This window comes from Echeneis naucrates, chromosome 16, assembly GCF_900963305.1.
Source record: "Echeneis naucrates chromosome 16, fEcheNa1.1, whole genome shotgun sequence".
Lineage (NCBI taxonomy): Eukaryota > Metazoa > Chordata > Actinopteri > Carangiformes > Echeneidae > Echeneis > Echeneis naucrates.
Window position 1 is genome coordinate 15,935,424 of NC_042526.1, and position 24,759 is coordinate 15,960,182.

General features: G+C 39.1%; 1 protein-coding gene across 1 annotated transcript in view; it reads left to right on the forward strand.

Moving 5' to 3' along the window:
• Window positions 1-24,759, forward strand: part of LOC115056863 (pleckstrin homology domain-containing family A member 5) — a 97,613-nt gene that overhangs the window by 24,254 nt on the left and 48,600 nt on the right. Inside the window, exons 6-10 of the mRNA XM_029523629.1 lie at window positions 3,221-3,300; window positions 3,377-3,608; window positions 4,791-4,949; window positions 5,054-5,130; window positions 6,464-6,521. Of these exons, the coding sequence (XP_029379489.1) occupies window positions 4,858-4,949; window positions 5,054-5,130; window positions 6,464-6,521 (227 nt within the window). The 5' untranslated portion in view covers window positions 3,221-3,300; window positions 3,377-3,608; window positions 4,791-4,857. The remainder of the gene's footprint in view (window positions 1-3,220; window positions 3,301-3,376; window positions 3,609-4,790; window positions 4,950-5,053; window positions 5,131-6,463; window positions 6,522-24,759) is intronic.

Sequence of the window (24,759 nt, forward strand, 5' to 3'; positions counted from 1 at the left end):
ATCACCTCAGACATTAAGATGTCTAAGTGGAATGAGACCTCGTCCTCTCCCACGGAGTCAGATAATCATGCCTATACATTACATTACACGACCACTCGCCCCAAAGTACTTCTCCAAGAACTGATCTATAATCTGCTACTTAAGCAAAAATACACTGCTGGGTGATGGCACAGGCTTGCACTCATGAAAATGAAACCAGGGGGCTATTCGCATCCCAACATGTGATGTCAGCACATGTGACAAGCTTTAATGAAAACGGTATGGAGGAAGTGCACCGATTTCAGGAGATTTAGGCATTATATAAATTGTTGCTTGATCCTGATCAATATTAATTGTCCCTCATTTTAATTAATAATCTACTTTACAACTTAAACACCACAGCAGGTTCTTTTGAGTAGGGATTTGCTGCAATCGATAGAGAACCACTTGTGTTATGTGTGAATGATTTAAAGTGCTGAGCATTTACAGTAGCCCTTTGTAGTGCTTACAAAGTACAGATAGCAATTAATAAAGCAGTTTATGATGCGCACAGAAAGCTGGAGGGAGGCATGTTCGTTTCATTAAATTTACACAAAGGTCCTCGTCTAAACCAATAGTGCCTAAAGGCAACATGGAGGTAAGATTACAGACATTAAACAGTTTAATTACTCTTGAGAGCTTGATCACAGATATATGATACTTTAGTTCTTCCTGCTGTTTGTCTTCTAGTATGGCTCGGACTCCTAATATCAGTGTGGGGCTCTATGGTCAGTAACAAATTTAATCTTTTCCTCACATAAGCATTAATGAGCAATCACAGTGAACAAGTTCAGCTCTGTTTTTAATTTAATTTGCAAAATTAAAGTTTGTAGGTCTGGGAAAATACCTGTGCTGGCTTTTCTTACTTTCTTTTTTTTTTTTACCACAGCAGAGATGCAGTGCATTACGTCTCACAATCAGTACAGTCACAACTGACTTATAGGCCACTTACAGCGCCTATAATTGCAAAATAGAGTACCCACTCATTCAGTCTTAATGACACATATCACTAGTGGAAATCTCATAAAACCTGGAAAGAAAAACATATGGACTGCACCCAAAAAAGCTTTGGATCCTGTGAGGTCATAACTGTGGTGAACAGAGAACCATTTGTGGGTCGGGTTTTACTCAGGCTGTGCCTAGGAGTGATTCAGGGACATTTGTTTAATGATTCAGAGGTGAGTTGTGAGGACTGCTGTCTTTTTTCAACAAACAAACCTTCAACCCTAGTGCCATCATTTGTATTTCTCATATACAGCATACTACTGCTGCAACAGAATAATTAAGTAGTTTGCCATTTATCCCTCACTGCTGACTTGATTGTCCTTAATAGATGCCTTAATAGATGCACTGGTTTGCGGGTTGTGCATGCCAGGCAAATTATACTATTCTGCAATTGGAGAAGCACAGATGACAACATATTCATTGAGCAATATGTATGGGATAGAATAAACGTGCACTCTCATGGGAAGTTACTGTAAGTAGTTTTTTCCCCGTTACACTCTACTACTTATATGGAACGGGTTTTTGTCCTGCCAGACTCTATTAGGCACTGTTATTTTTTATTTAATCACATAATAACTAATTTTCCCCCAGTAGTTATTAGCTAGCAGTATAATTAAATTCCATTTGCAATCCAGTGATTTCAAAGCAGGTTGATAGATGGCTCTATCTGTGCAGGCTTTTGATGCCAGCCGATGAGAGGTCTGCATAGATGCCAAGTGGCTCCTGCCTCTTACCTAGCACAGACAGGCACAAGGCTACTGCTGAGCTGGCACCAGAATGAAGCCCTCCAACAGCTGCTTCATAATGTGTAGCCATTAATTACATACTGATGCCTCAAGTCTGGCCTGTGTTGCTGAGCAGAGAACCTCACCTTGCTGAGTGTAGAGCTATTCTGTAAGAATGCAATGAACAACATTAACCAGACACAACACTGTGTGTAATTTATTCATTTCTGTCACACATTCACATTTTCAGACCCCTGATCCACTTCAGGACATTAATTGATATTTTGTGAGTTGACGGTAGTCTTTGAGTGGCTTTGAGTGGCTTGTTCCACTGTATTATCAAGCCAATTGCGTTTTTTTTTTTTTCTTTTCATTATTCTGTCTAAAGCAAGGAAGAAGCTTTGTGTTTACAAGAAACAGAAACAGAGATATCATTCCCGTAAAAGACCCTTATGAATCAGTTCTGTATTTACATAGAATTAGGAACAGTGTTTTATTTCAATACAGAATGACATTTTATGCCCCACATCTGTTTGACTTGGTCTCAATTTATTTCAGTTTTGTATTACTCAACTAAAAGGTTATACGCAGATTGTCTGGTACCAGCTCTTACTTTTACAGAAAGACACACATTTTTTCATTCAAGCTCTCACTTTAAATTGAAGAAATTGCCTTTGCCTGAATACTAATTATACACCATGTATATACTTCATAGTACAGTGAAGTATATACAGTTCACCCATGTAACTGTGGGCTGCTGTTGAAACATGTTCCAGCTAAAAGAAGAGTTGCATGAACTGGCCTGTGGTGTCTGTTACGTCAGTTACAGCCCGTGGAAATAGAGGTCCATGCAAATGTGCTTGACTAGGGCAGCTGGGAAGTTTTCACTCAACCCTGTAACTCAGTCTAGTTGAAGGAACCTATGGAAAAATAAGTTTGTCAACTTTTTCTAAGAAAATGTTTAAATGTATGCAGAAAACTTGATCAATGTGTATGTTGATCCCAGGTATCGTATGTCAGATAGGCTTATGAGCCAGCAATACAAAACAGAGCTTGTGGGTTTCACTTTTCAGAAAGGTAAGAAATTAGTTACCTGTTGGAAAAATGAGAAGAAGAAAACCCTGGACATTCAGATCCCACAAGTATACCTGTACAACGCAGGTGGTAATCAGACTCTAATGCAATACTTTCCACCCTAGTGATTTGTGTCCATGCATATTATGAAAGGGATGAAATAAAAGTGTAAATAAAAGTAATGGAAAAGATGTGGCTTGGACAAGTAGTATGTGTTTTCCTCAAAGATAAATAAGATAAATTACACAATCTACACATGCAGTAAGGTTGGAGTGCTGACTTTATTTATCCATGCATAATGCAACACACTCTGTGCAACCCATCTCAAATCAATGTGAAGTTAATTTTTGATTGAAACTCAGGTTTGCTCTGTATTATTATGTTCTCTCTTGTTACAGGCTGTTTCCTTAACAACCTGGGGAAAAACAAGCAGCTCATTTATGTCCTTCTTGACTAGAAAGCTGTTATTCAGCCCCAGGTAAGTACAACACAAAAGACTCAGTGTTTAACAATCGACTAGGGGAGGCATCACTGCCTCTGTCTCCTTCTTTTAGGCCTGTTCTCCAAAGTGGATGACCTGGCAGTTGGCAGATGTGTCCACTTTCCACCACCACCAGCAGCCTCTCAAAAACAGTGGCATACCATGTGTCCAGAACACAATACAACACAATGCCAACAAACAGGCCAGGCACAGTGGTGTTGGATGACTTGTCTTTGTATGGTGTGAAAGGCTGATGGCGCAGTTTCACACCACAATAACAGAAGGTGGAGACCAAGAACCTAAAGGTAGAGTTGGAATTCTGCAAGTACATGGTGTTTGTCAGCATATCTGTGTTTTCATACAGGGCTGGATTATTATGTCAGTAGAAAGAGCAACTAGGCCCCAGACGTCAAGGAGCCACAAAAGCTTCAGACCTATTGTGTGTCATTTGTTTTGTGTTCATTTGATTGCAAATTTATTTGAAGTCAGAACAGTAACACATGAGGGATGAGACACAAAATAGATCTTTGACCAAATTTAACCTGTGGAAAACTGCAAGTAGTTCATGAAAGACATTGTCTGACCACACATAATATCATGTGTTCACAGTTGTTCTGAATGACTATACCGAAAGGTGTGGCAAAATGGGACATGTAAACTGCTAGAAATAGTTAAGACTGACAAGACAGTTTGTTCTCACGTTTAAATTTTTTAAATCAAACTCCAGTTGACATGCAGGAAACATTTTTTTTATGTGCGACTGCTGTAGGTGGTCAATGACTGCTTTGTCCAGATGATTAAGACTTGCATGTGCCACAGTCCTACATGAATGTGTTTAGTCTAGTTAGGACACATCAACTGTGGAGCCAGGTCACATTTCAGTAAAACATAGATGTACTTTTTCATGGGACACATTTTGAAAGGTCACAGTAAAAAACAAACAAACAAACAAACAAAAAACACAGGTGTATAATAAAACTTGTCACGGCTGAATTCAGTGTATATCCTCATGGTTCTGGTCCCTGGTGTTGTGCACAGAAGCTCACCGTTGACATCTGTTCATGTGTATTCATAAATCCTTTGTGAAGGAGGCTTATAGGGGCCCAGCAGATCGATTTTGCCTGGGACCCCCTGTGGAGTAAACCAGCACTGTCCCCCTGGTCATTAACAGTCCTGAGAGGCGTCTTTCTTTGGAAACATACACATACAGAGGTGCAAAAAGAAAATCGTAGCACAACCAGAGTAAAACAGCACACAAAAAAGCTACAGCTAATAGATCAGCAAGCAACCTTGATTAAAAAAAAAAACAAAAAAACAAACAACGGTTTTGGTTTTTGTATATACAGACATTTAATATAACTATTACAAATAAAGTTAGTTAGAAAGAAAGTTAGAAATCATCTCACAGACTAATGAAGTGACAGTAACAGCCACACACACACTCTCTGCCTCTCCTACCCCCCCACCCCCCCTTCCCCGTTGCCAAGGTTTCCGTGTACGCGCTGCCTGCCTGCGTGAGCGGAGCCGCGCGGTTGTCACACAGTATTGGCAGCAATGGCGGCGGATCTACAGCCCGAGTGGATTTCTTGTCTCCCTTCCTCTTGGAGTTATGGGGTTACTCGGGATGGACGCGTCTTCTTCGTTAAGTAAATATCCCTCCAAAGTCGGCAGGTCGAGTCCTTTCTGGCCGTCTGTGTGTCGAGCTAAATCACCAGGTAGTAATGAAACGTTTCCCCCCTTTTCTCAACAGCGAAGAAGCCAAGAGTACAACCTGGCTGCATCCCGTGAGCGGAGAGGCGGTGATAACCGGACACAGGAAAACTCCAGGTGAGCTGTCACTGCCGGGCTGCTCAAGTTTCCTCCGCTCTGTGCCGACATGTGTTGTTTCCCACTGTGAGGGAGAGACAGGCTGTCACATCCGAGCTGCCTCTCAGTGCAGGAGTGGGCTTTTGGCGCTCGTGCCGTGAAAAGTGAGCCCTCTCGTGCCCACCTCTGCCCGACTCCTGAGCCTCTTCCTCATGTTGGTCAGAGTGCACGATGGCGGACGACTGACGACTTGTCCCGACAGCCGCGGGAATAGAAACGTTTTTTGGGAAATAATTTGGCGTCCGTTTGAATACACCAGCGGCTCCGGCTGCTGGCTATTCAGGCGGACTGGGGGTGTGCACTTGATGTGAGGTGAACAGAGCCTGAGCTCGCCTATCACCCATCTCCAAGTTGACAGGTAGACAGAGAAACAGCTGCTACCGACTGAAGAGCCAGTAAAGGTCAGCTGTAAATCAACAAACTGACCCCAGTCTAACCCACCGCTACTGGAGGCTCCCAAACAGCCTTTAACACTGTGTGTGTGTGCCACACGGTAAGATCAGCTTGTTTCACTGTGCGACGGTACCATGCGTCTGCACGGCAGCAGCAGCCTCCTCATTAAACCTCACGTCTCTGCAGAGCTTTCCCACTGCTGTTTCTGAGTAGCCTCTGCATCTTAGTCGGGCTGCAACTGTTACTTCATTATCCATTTCCTTTACTGATCCCTTTGCTTTTAGTCTTAAAAATGTCCAAGAATTAAAATTGGCCCCATCACAATTTCCATGTAGAGCCAGTGAAAGAGAACCTTGTAAGGAAGCTAATCAGAGCTGAGAAGTTGAAGTGGCTGCAATTGAATTTCATCTGCATCAAGCTTTTTACAGCTCTTTCTTTTCATGCTAAAATGACAAATACTGTTATTTCTCTCTCTCTCTATCTATTTACATATATATATTAAGATCATACACTGGGCTTTTAAAATGTGTGATAAGTACCTAGACACCATATAGACCAATTACTGGGAAAAAAACAGAGGGAAATAGACGGATAGCATAATTTTGGAAATTGTGGATATCGCAGTCCTAAAAGCGGAATCTATTGTTTACTTTGTTTAACCATCTATGAAAAACTCTTGTGTTAAAAAACAGCAAATATTGCGGAAATGATAACTGATTCTCAAAATACATGCCAATTTTCATTCAATCAACTAATTGGTTTGCAGTGTAACTGTTGCAGCTCCACAGCTCAGTGTATGAACTGACGTGAGAAGTAGCCCAAAGTTAATTTAACACACAACATCAATTTGTTCCACCAGTTTGTGTTGATTTGTTTTTGTCCAACTCTTGTTCTTCCACAGACCTACCCACTGGATGGGAAGAAGGATATACTTTCGAGGGGGCAAGGTGCTTTATCAAGTGAGTTTAAGTCCCTCCCCCCACAAGGCACACCTCGACTATAACCTCAGAACCCACATACAATATCTAAACATGACATTGATATGAATTCAAAACACCTCCTACTCACATGTCACCTTGAGGCCTGAATTAGCTTTTTTTTCCCTTCTTATTCACTTCAAATGGCAGAGTAGCTTTTTCAAATGCTTGCCACACTTGAGAACATCTTGTGTATTAGAAGGAGGATTTACATGAGTATAAACCTGGAACCTTTACTCCCTGTTCCTGTGGTGTAAAGCCTGTTACAAAAGTTAATGATTACACATGAACACTGCAAAAACCAGACACACATGGGCAAAGTGTAGTTGCTGTCTTCTCATGAACTGTTTTTATTTATTCAAACTTACTCTGCTCAAAGATGATCCTACTTGGGCAGTTGAGCCAAAGAATAATGTGCTCTTTTTGTGGCAGCTATCTTCACTGTTTTGGTTTATATGGATGGCTCACAGCCTACACTGACATTTGTCATTAAGTAGACAGTACAAAATATTTCTGAGGGTCACACCAATGGATGGTATTGCAGGAATTTGAAAAGACTTCTTATTCAAAGTCTTCCTTCATTGATTTTGTTTGAACTTCATATCCGCAGTATGATCATTTGTTGTTCTATGTGGGCAGGAGTGAATGATATCCTCCATGTCTACTACAAGACTTTGGTTTGTGCCCCCCTCTGTTTGAAAAACAGAATCTACATGAATTAGATTAGTAGTTGGCTATGTGACAAAGCCTTTGAACTGCAGTCTATTTCCCATTTTCCTCTCTCTCCTCCTTGGGAACTTGATGCATGCGACTAATCAAACGACATCACAAGTGCTGTCATTCAGTTAGCACGAATTCATCTTGTGTCCCCAGAATGTTTTGAATCCAAGGATATAAGCCAAAATATTTGTTATTTTGTACGTCTTAATGAAATGAGGTCCTCATACAGCTAGCATGACATTTTGCAGATGGATTTCTCTGTGGAAATGCAGGAATGCCTCTGTATGGTTGAAGTCATTGAAATACACAGGCTATGAATTAAGGATATTATGTCTTGTTATACTTACTGAATCCACTGAGCATCTTTGACATTCTCATGAATTCTAGCCACTTCATATGGCAAGCTGCCAGATGGTCCGACTGAAAGGCAGTAATTTTATATTCTAGTATTTTATCAGAGCTTCACAGTGCAAGGCAGACTTGTGGGTGACATTGGTTAATCCCTATGATTCAGGCAGTTATGATAAATGGCGTTGTCCCTTGTAAAATTTAGCAGGCTGCTTTTTTCCAGTGAAAAAAAAAAAAAAAAGCACAAACAAACAAACAAACAAACCCCAAAACAAAGGTGCCATGCAATATTATCATTTTAATGGGTTTAAAGTTTTAATTTAAACTTAGACTTATAAAATTAGTCATTGAATCCTCAGAAGTTGTAGATTAATTAACAGTTTGCATTTTATTCTAAATGCAGCTGCTCTGTCTGCTACAAATTAGAGACTGCTGTTCTGTGTGTGTGATAAGTCATCTTAAAAGCAATGAGAATCTTATTGATTATGTGACAAGCTGAATAGGACAATTTAAAGCAACTGTGTATTAGCTGATGCACCACTCCCAAGGAGGCTGTGGTAGCCGTACCCCTTTGTTTCAAAACAAAAAATTATTCAGTGTTGGTATAAAATGTTACCTGTTTTCCCCTTTGTTGTGTGCCTACTGCAAATAATGGCATATGGCTGACTGTTCAGCCTGCCCATCGTGTATAATCTTAATGAGGTGGTCCAGATGCTGTGGATGACATGTAGATAATAAAACTTAAATGTGACCAATGTTGCCAAAGGCTGCCTTGTGTGGACTGTTTTAGTAAGACACATTTCCCAGCCTGTTTACTGGAACTGGCCCAGGAGGTTTCCTTTTGTTGTTTTACTTAGCAGCAGCATTTAGAATTCAAGGCATGTGGTCAAAACTGTGAGTGTCATAAAACTGGCTGCGTGTAGTGATAAACAAGTATGGTCAATTCAAGGCAGAGGATCAGTTTTTCACATGGTAGCAAAATATTCAAGAGTACAGTGGTAGGGATATGTAAAACCATGTTACTTTCACAGAGATCTGTGGGGATTTGTTGACAGGTTTATGCGATAATCATCTTGCACAGCATTTGTAAAATTTTGAGGTTTTTTTTTCTAAGACTGCCTCTGAAAATAGTCCATAACCAGTGGCCTGATGACAGCTAGATAATCAAGTTCAGGGCTAAACTTTTGCATGCCTAATAAACATAACCAAATTGATACCAAAACAAAAATCACCATCCTACTGTTTTTTTCAGACTTGAATGACCAAATCATTGATTAATTTCTGTGACTCAAGGTTTTGTTTGTGAAAGGATCTGCCCTAATGACATGCTGGCTGTGTGACCTAGCTGTTGCCACCAGGTTGGAGAGTGTTTGCACAGTGGAAAGGATGGAGTTCAAGCTGTGGGTGTCACAGTGTTGACACCATGGATTCAATTATTTTATGGTAGCCTGAGTTTAGAATTAGAGTGACAGTCAGAGGCGATGTTAATGGAATCAGTCATGGCTTACTGCTCTCCTCGGACTAAGCAGTCTCTTTTGACTTTCTTGGGTTTTTTGCAGGTGGCCTCGTGCCAAAGTGGCTTTTTATTCTGGAGAACTTGGTGTCAACGGCCCAGTTCTTGCTCTCTGACTAACAGAGAGAGTATTGCGAAGAGCAAACTCTTTGCGCGTGTATTTAATTCAAAGGCAGTCATACAAACATGCATAAATATCTCTTGTTAAGATGTTACACTTAAAAACTGTTTCAATGCTTCCTTTGTTCACCTTTAACGTGCATGGGCACACACATACACACACACTAACTATTGTAGTACCCACCCATGTTTGACTGGTGTAGAAGGCTTAGTATTTTAGTAGGAGGGTGATGACCTTACTTCTGGGCTGGATGCAGGAAACATTCATAGAAAGTATGTTTATAAAATGGACAGGTTCAGCTCTCCTGTGCCAGTTCCCTATCTTTGTTGAAAACCCACAGCTGAAATAAGGGCTAATTGCTGTAGGACAATGAGGTGGCAACATGATTCAAAATCTAATGAGCGAGTAATTACAGTAGGAGGTTCAAACAGCTGACCCTCATAGCTCTCTAGGCTAAAAACCTTACTTGACTGCTATGGACTTATTAATATTTCATTTGATGGCGTTGTGTGAGTTTCCTTTGAGTGCAACTTTCAGCTTCTAAATGCTCATCAGTATAAAGTGTGGCATGAAAAATAAATATTGTACCAATTTGCTCTGCAACTGACACTTTCATTAGTTTGTTCACTTCCACCACTGAATAATTCATCACTCACTACAGAGGAGAATGTCAAATGAAATGTGGCCAGTTATGGCAAAAATATCTTCAGTGCATCTCTGTTTAGTTGTTGGTTCATTCTCTGCTTTGAAGGCCCAAACAGTAACCGATAGTATAGACAGTATATTTAAAAGCAGGAGTGTCTTGCTGCTCTCATGTGGATCAATTTCCAATTGTGCTAATTGTCACTCAAACGAAAATAATCCCCAATCCTCCTCGAGGACTCTGTAGTTTTCATTGATAACTGATTTAAGCGTCTGTTTGTCAGAATGGCTAGTGAGGTAAAAACTATAAACCTAATATTTCCTGTGACAAATAGATTTTTGTTCATAACAGCTAACATAAAGGCTACTTAAAATAAGCATAACTTTTAACACAGATTGAATTTTCGCAATGACTGTGGTCCCTAAACTCTGCATCTTTTTACTGCTGCTTGGAGCTATTTAGTTTTGTAAGCTTCAGCCATTGCAGCATCATTAATACAAGAGGTTATAAAATGTCTCCTGAGCAGTGCTACGTCTTCCCGGGTAGACTGGATGCCACAGTGACTTCCCACTGAAAAGTGATGACAATATTAATGAACGGTCCACTTTAATCTTGTTGGTAATTTTAAATGTAGGTTTAGGGTAACAAATTATATATACAAATTCCTATTGGGTCAAAGCATATAATGTGGTCCTCTTTCTTTCAAGTACCACACTCTGAGTGTTTTCTAAGTGTTCTTACAATTGAAACAATAGCAGAAACAAGCTGTGTATAGTTGAGGATAGAAAGATCCTGCAGATACAAAGCCACATTAGAATACATTTGAAGATGCATTTCTGGCCCATTGTCGATTTCCTCTTCTCTTTTACCTGTGTAATTTTTCTCAAAACCAGATGGCTGTAATTTGTAGTACTGGACAAGGAGAGCATGATTGGTTTCTGAAAACCGATGCTTGTGAAGATTTAACAAAAATGTTGAAATTTGCAAGATGCTAAAATGCTCAGTGGAGCTGAGGGGAACCTCTGGGTCAAGTGATACATCTCATAAGGCTTGCCATCAAGAGTGACTCCTTTCATAATGCCACTTGTCATTTTTTTATTGTTATTATGCAAATATTATAGTAGCTTTAAAGAAACATGTTGAGGGATACCTTTGTTGGGCTTGTTACCCATAATCAGATGATTGTTAGGGTCATTTCCAAAATGAGACAGCATCAATAATGGCTAATTACTTTCAGCATGCTAAGTACTAATATGGGTCTATAAGAGTTTGCAGTGGATTTGTATTGTCTTGATGAAGTGGTGCAAGAAGTAAGAGAAAATTGGCACCCTGCAATGTTCTTGTTGTTTTTGTATCTTTACCTTGAATGTAGTAAAAACTGAGTGTTGAAGTCTTGATCTTTCAGGGCAAGAGTGTTGGGAGTCTCTGTGTACCCTCCATGAAGTGAGACATGGCAGACATTTAAAGGCTCTCCCTCCTCTCTAGGGAATGATCCACAAGCTTATCTGTGAGCAAAACCTTATGTCAGGCCTGATTATATAATCCTGAAAATCTAGACAGTATTGAAATTCGAAAATGAAATTCATGAATTAAATGAGCACAGTGTTGGTAATGGATATCAACATTGTATTTGATTATTTCTATTCAGCCTAATTAAACAAATAAACATTTGACTTGATGGTATGAGCGCCTGCTCTGATGGATCAAATCAAGAGCACCATAGTCAAAAGAAAGTTGTCTCCAATCTCAATTGTGTTTCATTCATGCTGTGAGTAATTCCTATCTGCTTGTAAAATGATTGCAACAACATTGTCACGCCAATGGTAACCTTCAGCATAATCTGCCACTACAACTCCATTTTCTGCATTTGTTTATGCCATGGACATGGACAAAATATTTGTATGATTAGCTGGCAGGTGTAAAATTGTATCCTCAAGTATGATTCCTGTCAGCAGTTAAATGTTAAAGAACTGCGTTAAATCATAATTCATGGTGTATTAAACTCTGAAACTCTGCCAAGCCCACCAGTCATTCCGTCTAAAAATTTAGTGTGCATGTAATGTTTCCTGTTGTGCGCAAAAAAAAAAAAAAAAAATCACGAAAAATGCACCAAATATAATTATCTTCTCATTTTATAGACACATTTATTTATAGTACATTCACTTTCACATTTTGTTCCATACATATATATTTCATGGAAATTATAGGCCAAGTAAACACTGAATATAGCTATTTTTTCTAATTGTTATTTTCTAATATTTTGTTGATTTAAAATATGTGTCCCACCTTGTTTGCATCACCAGACAGGCTGGTGACTTATTTTGAGCTCTCGATCCCTGGTAAGCTAACCATGGACACATCCAAACAAAGAAAAGTTTCTGAGGAAAATAGAATGTAGGTATTTTATTTCATAAATGCAACAAACTGCAGTTCTTATAAACATAGCATAACTGGAATGAAACTATCTTCATTATAGCAGTCAAATAGGATTTGTGGCTCCAAGTTGGTTTTATTTAGTGGGAATCGCACCCCAAATGGCTCTTGTAATGCTGATTTGCCGACTCCTGCTCTAAACTAATCAACTCTACACTTAATTAACCTTGTTCCCATGAAGAGTTTCTTGGACCATGCTCACAGATTTTTCTTTTGCTTTTTGCTTTTTATTAAATCAGTAGCACCAAAGGTCTTTCACACTTGACAGTCTTAGACTTTGTTTTCAACAGCATCTGTGACCTTGAAGTACTTCAAGAGATTTATCATTGAAACAAAAAGCAGAGTCAGTTTATTTATTTATTTTTTCTCTTGGAGCCACAGTAAATCCCTGCACACACTGGCTGCAAAACATAGGCAGTTGACCACATCCACACTTTGGCAAATCAGTTTCCATCTCACTCAACCTACACGAGCCTCCATTGAAAATCAAATTTTACTGACTGACTAAATATCACTTCATACTGCGCATTCATTATTACACACAGATTTCATATAACCAGAGCGATAAATGATATTCTCATCACTGATGATCATTTTAATCAAAGCCATGAAACCCATATGCAGCGTCTAGCCATTTGTTTGCAAAAACCAAAGATATTTGGCTTGGCTAACATTACCAAATGGCACACTGGGGACAATGCCTTATTCAAACTGCAAATCTCTGTGTTTACTCACCCCCTTGGCGGGGAGAGCCTGTGATGGCTGTGGCTGCTGACTCACTAACTCTGTCAGTGCTCTGTGCTCAGGCAGCTCTCTTGTGTGCACAATGTGATTTAAGAGGAAAACCAGTGGGTCTGGATTTGCTGTACATCATCCTTGTCTCTGACTCCATAACTCTCTATTGTGAGACTGGGTGCTGACTGGGGAACAGACGGATAGTCAACGAGGCAGGCTTTGAGCTGCTCTCGGGTGTTTCACTCTGTGGGGTCGCAGCCATCTGGCAGGCACTGGAAGAAAAGTGTGTGTATGTTTGGATGTCTGTGTGTGAACATATGTGTTAAAGATCCTCTGATGTTCATGTCTGCCCCAGGTGCTGATTAAGAGTTTCTTGGTGAAAATCCACATCAGACCAGGTTAGACTTTGCTTTTGTACATAGCTGCCTTGGCTGCTCATCTTGGAGCTTTATAATGCATTTTGTTCTTCATGTGCATCAATAATTGATTGTTTACAAATTTATCGCATAGAAGGGTTTTTTTTTCTTAGCAATGGGAATTGGAGGCAATGTTGCTTTTAACAGAATAAAGAAATATTTGTCTGCAATGATCCTAGTTAACTCACTCGGAAGGTGATGGCCTTCTAAGTATAACATTTTATAAATTAGTTTTGCTATTTTTGGCCTGTTGGGGTTTGTAAGGGCCTGAGTGGTGGTCAAGCTCTGATATTGTACAGTTTATGCTTCACCATGCCTGTGCCACTGGAGGCCAAATTCTCTTTATTGAAACTCTATTCAATGATCAATGTTCAATATTTTGATTGAATGAATGTGTTTAGTAGGTGGATGCGTGGCTTCGGTAATTCTTCTGTCCTAAAGCCTCTTAGTCGTGTGGTGTCTTTGATTTAATGATGAGAGAGATGTTGAATTTGAATAATCCCTGCAGTAATCTGCAATGAGCCGTCTTTTGCTGATGTGCCAGGTTGAATTTGAGGGCAGCTGCCTAAATCGTGGTCATGCTGTTGATCTACTATTTAGCCATGTGAGACTTTGATATGCCAGCCTCATTACACCTTTTAGACAATGAGGCAGACTTCAGTTTATTTTTTGCTAACAACTTGAATCTCTCTCTGTATTCTCTTCTCTAAAGTTCCCTTCATTTTTTTATTTGCTTCTCATGTAGTTGTTGAAACAGAAAGGGACATAAGGTAGGAGAGCCACAAGTGAGAACAAATTTCCAGCTTCTGATCCCAAGCACTGTGTTGAACTTCTGTATCTCTGATGTCAAATGTTCTAAATAGCCATTCGGCCTGAGTAACTGCATCTGAGGGGCCTGTTTTGTTGAGGAACTCATACTGCTCAAGTTTAAACTCCCAATGTCCCCATTGTGTGTTGGTAGAGAAACTGAGTCAGTAATAGTGAAATGCTCATGATTGATATGCTTTAGAGACCTAAGACTTGATCATGTAGATGGAAAGCAATTTTTTTTTCTGATGAAATCCTTTTGCTTTGGTTTCATGATATCTGTTTGTGATCAAGTGGATGATTGTCTTTAAAGCTTTCAAAATGATTCAACTGCCATTTCAGGTCATGACAAAGCAAACAACTTCTTATGCTTAATTTTTTCATCCTGTCTCTCTTTTGCTTTTCTATCTACCTCAGTCCAGTGGACAGTGCATGGCCCAGTTGTTTTCCAGATGGTCTGCGATGATTAGGGACTTTTTGGAAGCTGCCACTCTGTTCAAATGCTCTACAGCTGTGAGCTCTTGGAGCACCATGTTAAAATGTCCACAGACGGTTTGGAACAGCATACTGTTTCCCGAAACCAACTGTTACAAATTCAGCATCTGAATTTGTCTTCATCCATATCCAAACTGGCAGTCACTGGTCTCTTTTTATCCCTCAACTGCTAGGCAGAAAGAGAAACCAAACCTCTGTTTTTACAGTGATCACACCTTCATGAAATGGATCCACTAAAAATATTGCTGTGGTCCTTGTTCTTCTGCTCTTCCAGAGTATTGAAGTAAGGGTGCATTGCTACACAGATGCACTGGTTGTTGCCAAGTTTTCAATTTAGCAGCAGAAGTGGAGGGATTAATATTGTACCTTTTTAATAAATTCAGAATTCTTGTCTGCATCTGTTGAGCTCACAGATGCATTTAGCTCTGGATTTGAGCCTTTGATGTTTTCTTTCTCACTAGAGTCAAATAGTCTGCTTTCGTATTGTATTTACGTGCCCAATATATAGACTTGTTGGCTCTTACATTATCTCTATTGGCTTAATCACTTATGTGAGGGAGAGATTAGGTGCATTCACAGGCTTGTTTTCTCTTTAGTCCTTCTCCAAGAGCCATTCATCTCAAAATTCCTTAGGTATTTTCACAAATGTACTTCCAATATTATTGCCAACATTAACATAAAGTGAAACTGCTTTTTACAACCACTTACTGAGCCTCTTGTATGTCAGTGTGCATGCATTTTAGTGTGAGTCCCATCATGACTAAAGTGCACTGTAAATTCTGCTGCAAGATGGGGCACTTGACAGATATAAATAGCACCCAGGTCATCACGACTGCCTCAAATAGTATCAAGTTCTCTGAAGTGTATTAGTCCCCTTAGACCCATCAGATTAGACGGACAGCAGAGATATTCAAAACCTATTAGATGATACAGCTTCATCCTCACATTATGTCCTCATGGCAGGCATAGCAAGTTAATGGTTGGGGATTTTTTTTTTTTTTTTTCAATAGACAGAGAGGGATTCATAGGCAGAGACAGTGATTGGATAACACACAGCATTTATTGCTCAACTGTGGGGTTGCGAATCTTCTGCTGTCAGGGTCCTTTGCCACGCTCTTTCCCAGGATCTGGCCATCACTGCTTAAGCAAATATTAGAACTCCTTGCCAAGTCCCTCATTGAATAATGTAGACCTGCTGTGATTGATATTGTACATTTGTGTTTGCCACAAGCTTAATGCCATCACTAAAGTTACGAGAAGAGGAATGTGTGCAGCACTTTGGCTGGAGTCAAACATTGTCCCTCATTTCAAATGAACATGGATACTTTATGCAGAAAAGACAAAACCCTGCAGAAAATAAGCAGCTAAATGTACATCTCTTCATCTAAATTTGTGCCTTGGCAGCTCTGTGTGCTTCCTGCTTCCTGGAGTTTTAGCCGTCTGTTTAATGTCAGGTGATTCACAGATAACTCTCTTTAGATGACTAAAGAGAAAAACATGTATACTGTATATAACAATTAGATGTTGATGAATGTCCATTTATATTTTTAAGATCTAGAAAAGATGGTATATGCATTCCCTACTTCATATATTTATGATTTTTTTTGGCATTTTAAAGATTGCTTGGTATATTGGCTTGCTGTCACAGTAATGTGTGCCACTTTTGCCTGTTTTTTTTTTTTTTTTTTTTGCACATGCATGTACATTCATGTTCTCTTAGAGACATAAAATATATAAACAGTAAGTGGACCCACCACTTCACCTTATCAAAGATCCCGCAATTCCCTTTAAAGAGGATGTGTCAAATGTGCCACTGCTCTCATACTGCATATCAGCCCCGAGCAGCCTGCTTTCAGTTTCAGTTTCAGTTAGACAGTGTGTATGAGAGTGTGGGAGATAAAGCCAGAGTGGAGTGAAATGACAGGAGCTTCATAACTGCAGTAATGGTTGAACCTCATAGTGATCAATCACTCTAATCAGCTGTCGGGACTCTGCAATATGTCTGTCTCCAGCAGAGGGATACATGTCTCTGGAAATCAAGAGTCTGGTTTAAATATCAGCACTACTTGCTTAGGGATAAATGCAGCCTTGCCACCTCTGTGCTGCTCTTCACAAACTGATGTGTACAGGCATCCCTCCTCCACTTTAGAGGAACGGGTACTGACTGTTTTTCACTGTAAGACCTCTGCTGGTGGTTCAGATAATTACACCCTCCGCTTTGACAGTGATGTTATGATTGCTATGATTTTTATGTGAGTGATCTTGTGTAAGGCAGTGTGATTTAGAGACTGTTTGAAGAAGTCTTCCCTGTGTGATAGCTTTATTACTGCCTGCCACTAGACTGATGATGGTTTCCTATTGAGTGTGTGGGTGAGCTCTTGGTATGGTGTATGTGGGCAATACAACTGGTATAAATGTCACGGTTGCATAGAGAGATAACCTGAGATGAATTTGACAATGCTGTTTTCACCAACAGAAGCTCATCACAACACACCATGAATGCACCATGAAGGAGCAAAATTGATTTAAAACACAAGTCAGTATAAATTTAAATCTCTTGAACTGATAGGACAAGTTATACATTGTGATTAGAGCTGTTATGTTTAGAACAGCTACTATTTTGTTGTTATTTTGTGATTAATAATTTTCAGTCCTTTTTTTAAGCAATGATACCATGGGCCATGTTTTCAAATGTGATAATTTGCAACTAGAAAGCTGAATTAGGAGGGGTAATGTGTTTAAACACTTAGGTCTGAGCATGTTTAGTTTGGTTGGTTGGATCGTAACTTGGAGCAATCCTCTATAGACTATATGCCCTGCTTCATACTGTGTACTTGTTCTTGTTCAAATGAACATTTTAATAAAAAGTGAAAATCTGGTCATCATACACCCACAACCACCATCCTGTGTCACATTATCTAACAGCTACTCAGTCTTGTGAATTCTCAGCTGAACTTCCAAGAATAAAATACAAGAGGTCATCTTTAATTTGATTTGGCTCTATTTTGTTAAACACTGATGGTCTCTAAAAGAAAACTTCCACTCTTTAGTGAGAAGCTTCATAAATAAGTCTCAAGTGTCTGAATATTTTTAGTCCTCTTCAAACTTGATGTGCATGATTTTGAGGAGTTCTGAAAAATACAGTTCTCAGTCCTTGATGTCCACATTTTTGTCTGATTAATCTAAACCTAACTACAGATAGTATTTTGTGTAGTGACTTGGAACAAAGTATTAGTGGACACTGAGTATGTTCTGAGCTATTAGATTTGACTCAGCCCATTTGTTTTTATTGTTTATGTATGGAGGGAGGTGGCTTATAAGTCGTTCAGTGTGACAGAGTAAATGTGTACACAAGTTTGCTCCTTGCCAAAAACTAAAGCACAGCTGAATCTGGTTAGCTGCCAAGGTTTAAATTGGCTCTGCCTTCAGTGTTCAAAACAAATTGTTTATTTTATCTAGAAACCCTGTCAGGACAGTACTGACATGTATTTTGTAATTTTTGGATGAATGGTTGAACATCTCCTTCAGTCCTCAGTGACATCTTTGCATTATGAAGAAACTGGGTTTCCTTTTACTATTAACTTCATTAGCAAAAGTGTAGTCTTGGTATAGTAGTGGTATTTAATTTGTGCTGTTAACTTTCATACTACCTCAAAACAAAACCCAAAAGGATAGAAGGCTCTCTTAACAAGAAGCTTTAACAATATTAATGAACGCTCTTTTACTAGAGCTCTGAAATGCTTCTAGCAGGTGTTCGGTAAAAGCCTTTGAATAGAAACTGGCAAAGGATACTCTTAGGTGAAATAGCCACACCTAAGTTGAGTAGCTGCTTATCCGTTTCTAGGTCATGGGGGTTCTGGAGCCAATCCCAGCTCACTCTGGGTGAGGGTGGGGTACACCCTAGACAGGTCAGCAGTCCATCACAGCACCAACACACAGAGACAGACAGAGACAAACAGCCACTCACACTCAGACCTACAGACAATACAGAGTCACTAGTTAACCTAGACATAATGTCTTTGGATGGTGGGAGGAAACTGGACTATATTGTCGTGCTGCCCACGTTCAGATTCAGTTTAGACTAATCAAGTTTCATGAGTTGCTGCCTTTATGAAAGAAACTAGATCCTATCAGCTCAACTGTGGGTAGGGCTTAAACCAAAGTGACATTTCACTTATATGACATGGATGCATCATGTCACTGGTGTTCATGTTTCTTCTCGTCTTCATAATGATGCACCCCAAACCTGTTTAGACAAACCAAGATGAAGGCACTTTGGTGTGCGCTATGCCGTGTCAAATTTCAGTTGGGGCCCAACTCCAAAGCATCACAATGATAGCATTGTACCTCATCCATTCTCTCTCATATTGTTCCTCTTGAAGCCCGAACTGGTCTGTAGGTAAACCCCAGCAGGCATATTGAATCAGGAGGTTGCAGAAATGTTAACAGAGCCATCTTGGTAATGAGATGCTAACAGACTCATGTTGAGGGCTTTCCTCAGGGAGAGATGAGAGAGGTATGTGTGAATCAGGCCAACTTTTCATTCTTATACTCCCACATCTCATTGCAACACTGCACATAGTTTTAAAACTGACAATATAAATCTGCACTTGATGCTATAAGTTTCAGGGCCCTGATGTGTGTTGCTAATCCTCAGATGGTTTTGTGTAACTGGGCATTCATTATGAACCTCAACTCTAAATATGAATCACAGACACGCCTCCTCTTTCCAGACAGGCAAAAACAAGAACCCATTTGGAAATTCTGGTTTAAGGAGCAGTTATCTTACTTACTGACTTATTGTGGCTTGTTGTCACCTCATTGTGAAAACACAACATCTAGAATTTGGTGTGTCTTCTGAGAAAGAAATATTGTCTCTCATAGACTGGACAGTCTTCATAGTGTACCATGTTAACAAATTTCCAGTCAGGGTTTTGTCGTTATGAAATTTGTCTTTGGAAACCCCAGTTCTATTAACCACCACAGAGCTTTTCTTTGGTTCCTCTTATGTGACTTAACAAGGTATGACATTCCTCTTTACAGTAACTGAGTTTAAAAAAAGCCTAGGAAGTGTTTTGTTTTGTTTCATGAAGAACATGGCTGTTTGTACTTATTTTTGTACATATTGTGAAATGTTTTATTGTGGTTTTATATGTATAATGAGCTTTTCTACACTCTGTTCTTCAAGTGTATCACAGCTCCCACTTAGTTTTATGGTAATATTTGTTGATCCAGAGGAGGAGATTGTTCTAAGAAATTTATAACAAGTTGTTGTGTCTAAAGAATTTCATAGAATTTCAGCACTTCATATTGATGTTCTCAAAGAAAAGTACAACTATTTGAGGTTTGAATTATGCCCATTATGCCCACTCTGAGAAACCACTGTAAAAATAATCTATTCAAAATAAAGTGGTTCAATTAAAGACTACACGCATATTATTTTTTCGCTGTAATTTTCTCTCTCTCTCTCTCTCTCTCTCTCTCTCTCTCTATATATATATATATATATATATATATAGGCAGCTAAAAAAAGAAAAAACAGAAAAAACAGAAAACCAAAATTAGGCAATAGACAGGGTATACCAACACAACTGATAGCATTTTGGTTTTTACCAATGGGTGGTAACGTGACTGCACATCCTCTCTTCCTGATTTTGCCATTAATGCTGTAGTGTCCCTCTGGTGTTTCCAGATATCATTCTTTTGGTGTCATTTGACTGTTACCTCCTACTGATAAAATACTGCATTCCTGCTGAGTGGGCTGCATAAAGAATAGGACCTAATGCATTTGTAATGAAGATTTCCCTGCTGTCTTTGATGAAGATACTGTCCCTTTATTTTGTAACTAGCTAACTATGGTTACATACCAGTTTGCATTAGTGCTTCACCTTCACATCAGAAGATCAGTGATGGAAGCTGCCAAAAATAGTAGCTGGCATCACTTTTAATGACAGGGGAATTTATTGACCCTGCTGGACTTTGGAGTTTAACAGCTGATATATTTTGTGTTAGGGGTGTCAAGGTGTCAAAACTCATAGCACACATTGGATCATGGACCAAACAGGAAAAAAAAAATGCATTTAACGGACTAACTAACAAACTAACTAGGTTTTGAATAAAAATATGAATTGAAACAGTCAGAATACCATATTTTGCCCCCCAAAACAAATAGACTAATAAATATTTTATTTTCCATAAAAAATCTCAAGTGAAAACTTGAAAATATAAATAAAAATGGAAAGTTTTTCATTCTTAAATTACAGCCACATTAGCTCCACAAACAAGACACATTTTGTACACATTTCTTGCAGGTAGCCTATTTTCTGGCACTGTAGCTGTTGCGCTGCATTGTGGGAGTTGTAGTATGACTGTTATGGGTGCCTCATACAGCTGGACCATTAAAAATTTGACAATTGCTGGCTGGATATGATTGTATCCCGGGCTGGATGTGAGTTTGACATGTGTGCTCGGTGTTAAGCAAGTTCCTTAGGTGACCAGGGAAAAGATGACTCAAAGAGGACTTGTGTGCAGACCTGGACCTTATTGGAGAGACCAAATGTTAACATTGGTGTAGGGGTAAACAAAGATCCCCTAGAAGCAGCTCAGAAGATGCTGTAGATAAAAGCCGTGCTATGACACACTGGAGTGGAGAGTAAACGGAAGAATGAATAGATCATGGTCATGAAAGTGTTTTTATTGACAAGTTTGGACAATGTGTGTTTGAGTGTCTGATTGTCTTTATGACATACAGTGTAATATAGTTTTATTTGCCCCTAGCACAGCCATTAATAGCGCGTTCAGGGGAGAGATGAAAGGCATTTTGATCTGAATTATTTTAAGGTTTACTTGTGTGATTGAAGTTATTTCCAAAAATGAAATGTAGACTACTCTTTGATCAAGGTTTAGATTCTGTCTGATTGTCTGATTTAGTTTAAAACATTTATCTGTTTGATCTTAAAATTCTTTTCCTCAGTAACACATTCAAAAGTCATGAAAGTAACACCGTGGAAAAATCAAAAGGAAGACTATGATTTTCAGAAATTGTCAGAAGTGTTGTTTGCAGTTTGGGTGTCTGATGTAACCAATACCATCCCATTTGTTTGATTATCAAGCAACTTTGTATAAAATGTGTCATGTCATATAAAGATAAAAATGACCAACATATGCAGATCTTCAAGACCCTTCTGTCATGTCGTTTTTACCTTTGACAAAAATAACCTTGAAGCAGTGTTTTTTTTTTTTTTACCTTCCCTGTGTGGGCATTATGTGGCTGAAAGAAGCCAGTGGTATTGCATATCTCTTAGTTCACACAAAGATTAGACCGCTTGTGCTTTGGATTTGTGTCTGTTTATGTCTTAGGTTTCTCTTCTGAACATAGAAGAGTGTTCAGAGTGAAGCAGCTGTGGTCTTTAATGTATGTGCATGAATTCACTGAGCTCATCCAGGCCTCCTGTGGTGCGGGGTTACTTGATCATGTCAACATGAATCCTTTTGCTCATGTTCAGAGTTTTGTAACTTTTTTCAGCTTTTAGCAACAGCTGACTGTCCTGCTCAAAACTAGAAATATGGAGTGAGCTATACACCAGATGTCAGCCTGTGTGCTATTGGCGCTTTTTGTTAGCTGTAATTACAGTTTTTACCAGCAGGGGACATTAAAGGAGCACAACATGGTCTATCAGATAAAGTTTAAAATTTCAGTTTTGCAAGGGTGAGTTGTTTGCTACATTAACCATCTTAGATGCAATGTTTTGCCCCACAGATTAGTATCTTTTACATTTCTGAAGATACTTATTTTGTTTAATTGGATATTATTTTCATATGAGTTGAGTTTCACCTGATTTTTTTTGTGGCCTTAATCAGCTGAAGAAGAAGTTAGCTTGAAGCAACTATTGGCAGCACTGTTACTTGTTCTGCCTGGTTTCATGTAACCACATTAAATAAACTGTCAAGTGCTTCCCATACCTTTCTGCTCAGTAGAAATTAGGTGTAAGTAATTATTTTTGCCATTGGAGGGCAGTATAGTATTTTCTGCAGAGATGCTGATTATTGTAATTATCAGTCACCTTTATTCAAACAAAAATCATACCTCTGTTACAACGTGAGTGTAAATGAATTCATAATTTTGCTTGAGTATGGGAAGTGGGTTAACTATATTTGTCAGACGATGATGCATAGCCATAGTAAAGGCACATTTTGTGTCTCTCTTCCTCCCCACGCTACCACTCCTTGTGCTTGTTGCATTCTCAGTCCAGGCATGTGGCACACACGTGTGTCTTTTACTTAAAATAAGAGGTTTTACCAAAAGACGATTTGATGAGGTGTTCAAAGTAGAGTGTGGGATGGAAGTATGGAAAGTGCCTTAAGCATGTGGCTCATGTTCATGAAGAAGCTCCTTTTCAATGGATCTTTCTAAACTCTCACCTATGTTTGATAAAACAAGTTGCCAGAATTTGTGCTTCAAATTTAGTAGTTTTTCTAGTTCAGTCAGATATGTTGAAGCACTCACCCAGTAACCCCCTCCCTTTTTAATATATGTATGTGCTTGTCAGGGTGTTGATGTATTGCCTTTGTGACCTCTCATAATTCTGTACCTGACACATGCAGCTGTTGGTCAAAGGACAGAAACCAGGAGGGAGCGGCAGCCCTGAGTTATAACATATTTTCATGGAGCATGTTGATTTGAAACAATATCTTTCTTCCAGACTTAAGAATAGACTGGATCTGACCACTCGACTGTAGGCGTTCTGAGCTGTAAAGAAACTGGATTTTAAAACCTAGACAGAAGTAGTTTGTTATTCTTTTTCTCAGAGGAGTTGAGTAATGCAGCCGCACCTACAAAAACAGCAGCGGGTGACCTAAAAGAAGACACTCCTTGCAAAACAGGAAAAAAAAAAAGATGCTTCTCCCTCTGATGAATCTGTTTTATAAAGCCAAAAAAAATCTAATTATGGAAAAGACAACGTCACAGAGATGATGAAATGCAAAATGCCATAAAGGATTTCACTTAATGGTAAATGAGGAATTTGAAGATAGGTGATAGAGGAATTATACATGAATGTGTCAAACTCTCATTGGATTGAGTCAGGACTGCAGCTGACTGCCATGCATTGGAGGCTGTCCTCATTTTGTCAGCTGTGACTTCCTCTGCACATTCCCAGTCGTTGTGTTAGACTGGCATTGATTGCCCCTGTTTCAAATATAGATTCACTGGGTATTATAATTGAATGTCAAATCAGGCTGTGAGAAAGTTCAGTGGCAACATTACTTGAGCTCCTTCACAGCCCTGTTATTTTTCTTTATTTGTTACTAATACTCATAGTTTATTTGCACAAAAAAAATTTAAAAAGAGCATGTAGGTACTAAAAGATTATACAAGTGCTTATGATAAAGTGGTAAACTGATGAAGTAAAGACATATCTCCTTGTGACCGAAGAAGAAATGGAATCTTGAATCAGGCAGTTTCTTGGGGTCAGTGCTGCTTGTCTGAGTGCACTTTTCTTGTGTTAGGCTTCCTGATGAGACAGCAGTTCAGTCAGGTTGTGGTTTCAAAACTTTAGCCAGTCCATTTCTTCAAAGGCTCTTCATTTAGCACAACGGTTCTTTTGTGTCTGCAAAGAAGTTTAATTGATTATTCATCTTTCACAGTCCCACTGGCTTGCTTTGAGATTATGCATCTACCAAAAAGAACAAATGCAAAGTTAACCATCAGAATCACCTACAAAATAATTAAGGTGGTCTTATACACTGTTTATTAGGGTGTTGCTACTTCACATGAAAGAACTAGAATATGTGCTCCCTGAAATGTTTGTTTCGTCAACTGCTGTTTTTGACCATTCACAGCCCAGGATGTCTTTGTGCTTGTTGTCAGAGAGCTCATCTGGTTCAGAAAAAAAGAGCTGCAGAAGCAATGATGGCAATAAACAAATTTACATGTACTTGTAAGGTAACCCTTATGTCATTGTAAATATTGCCTTGCCTGATTGCAGATA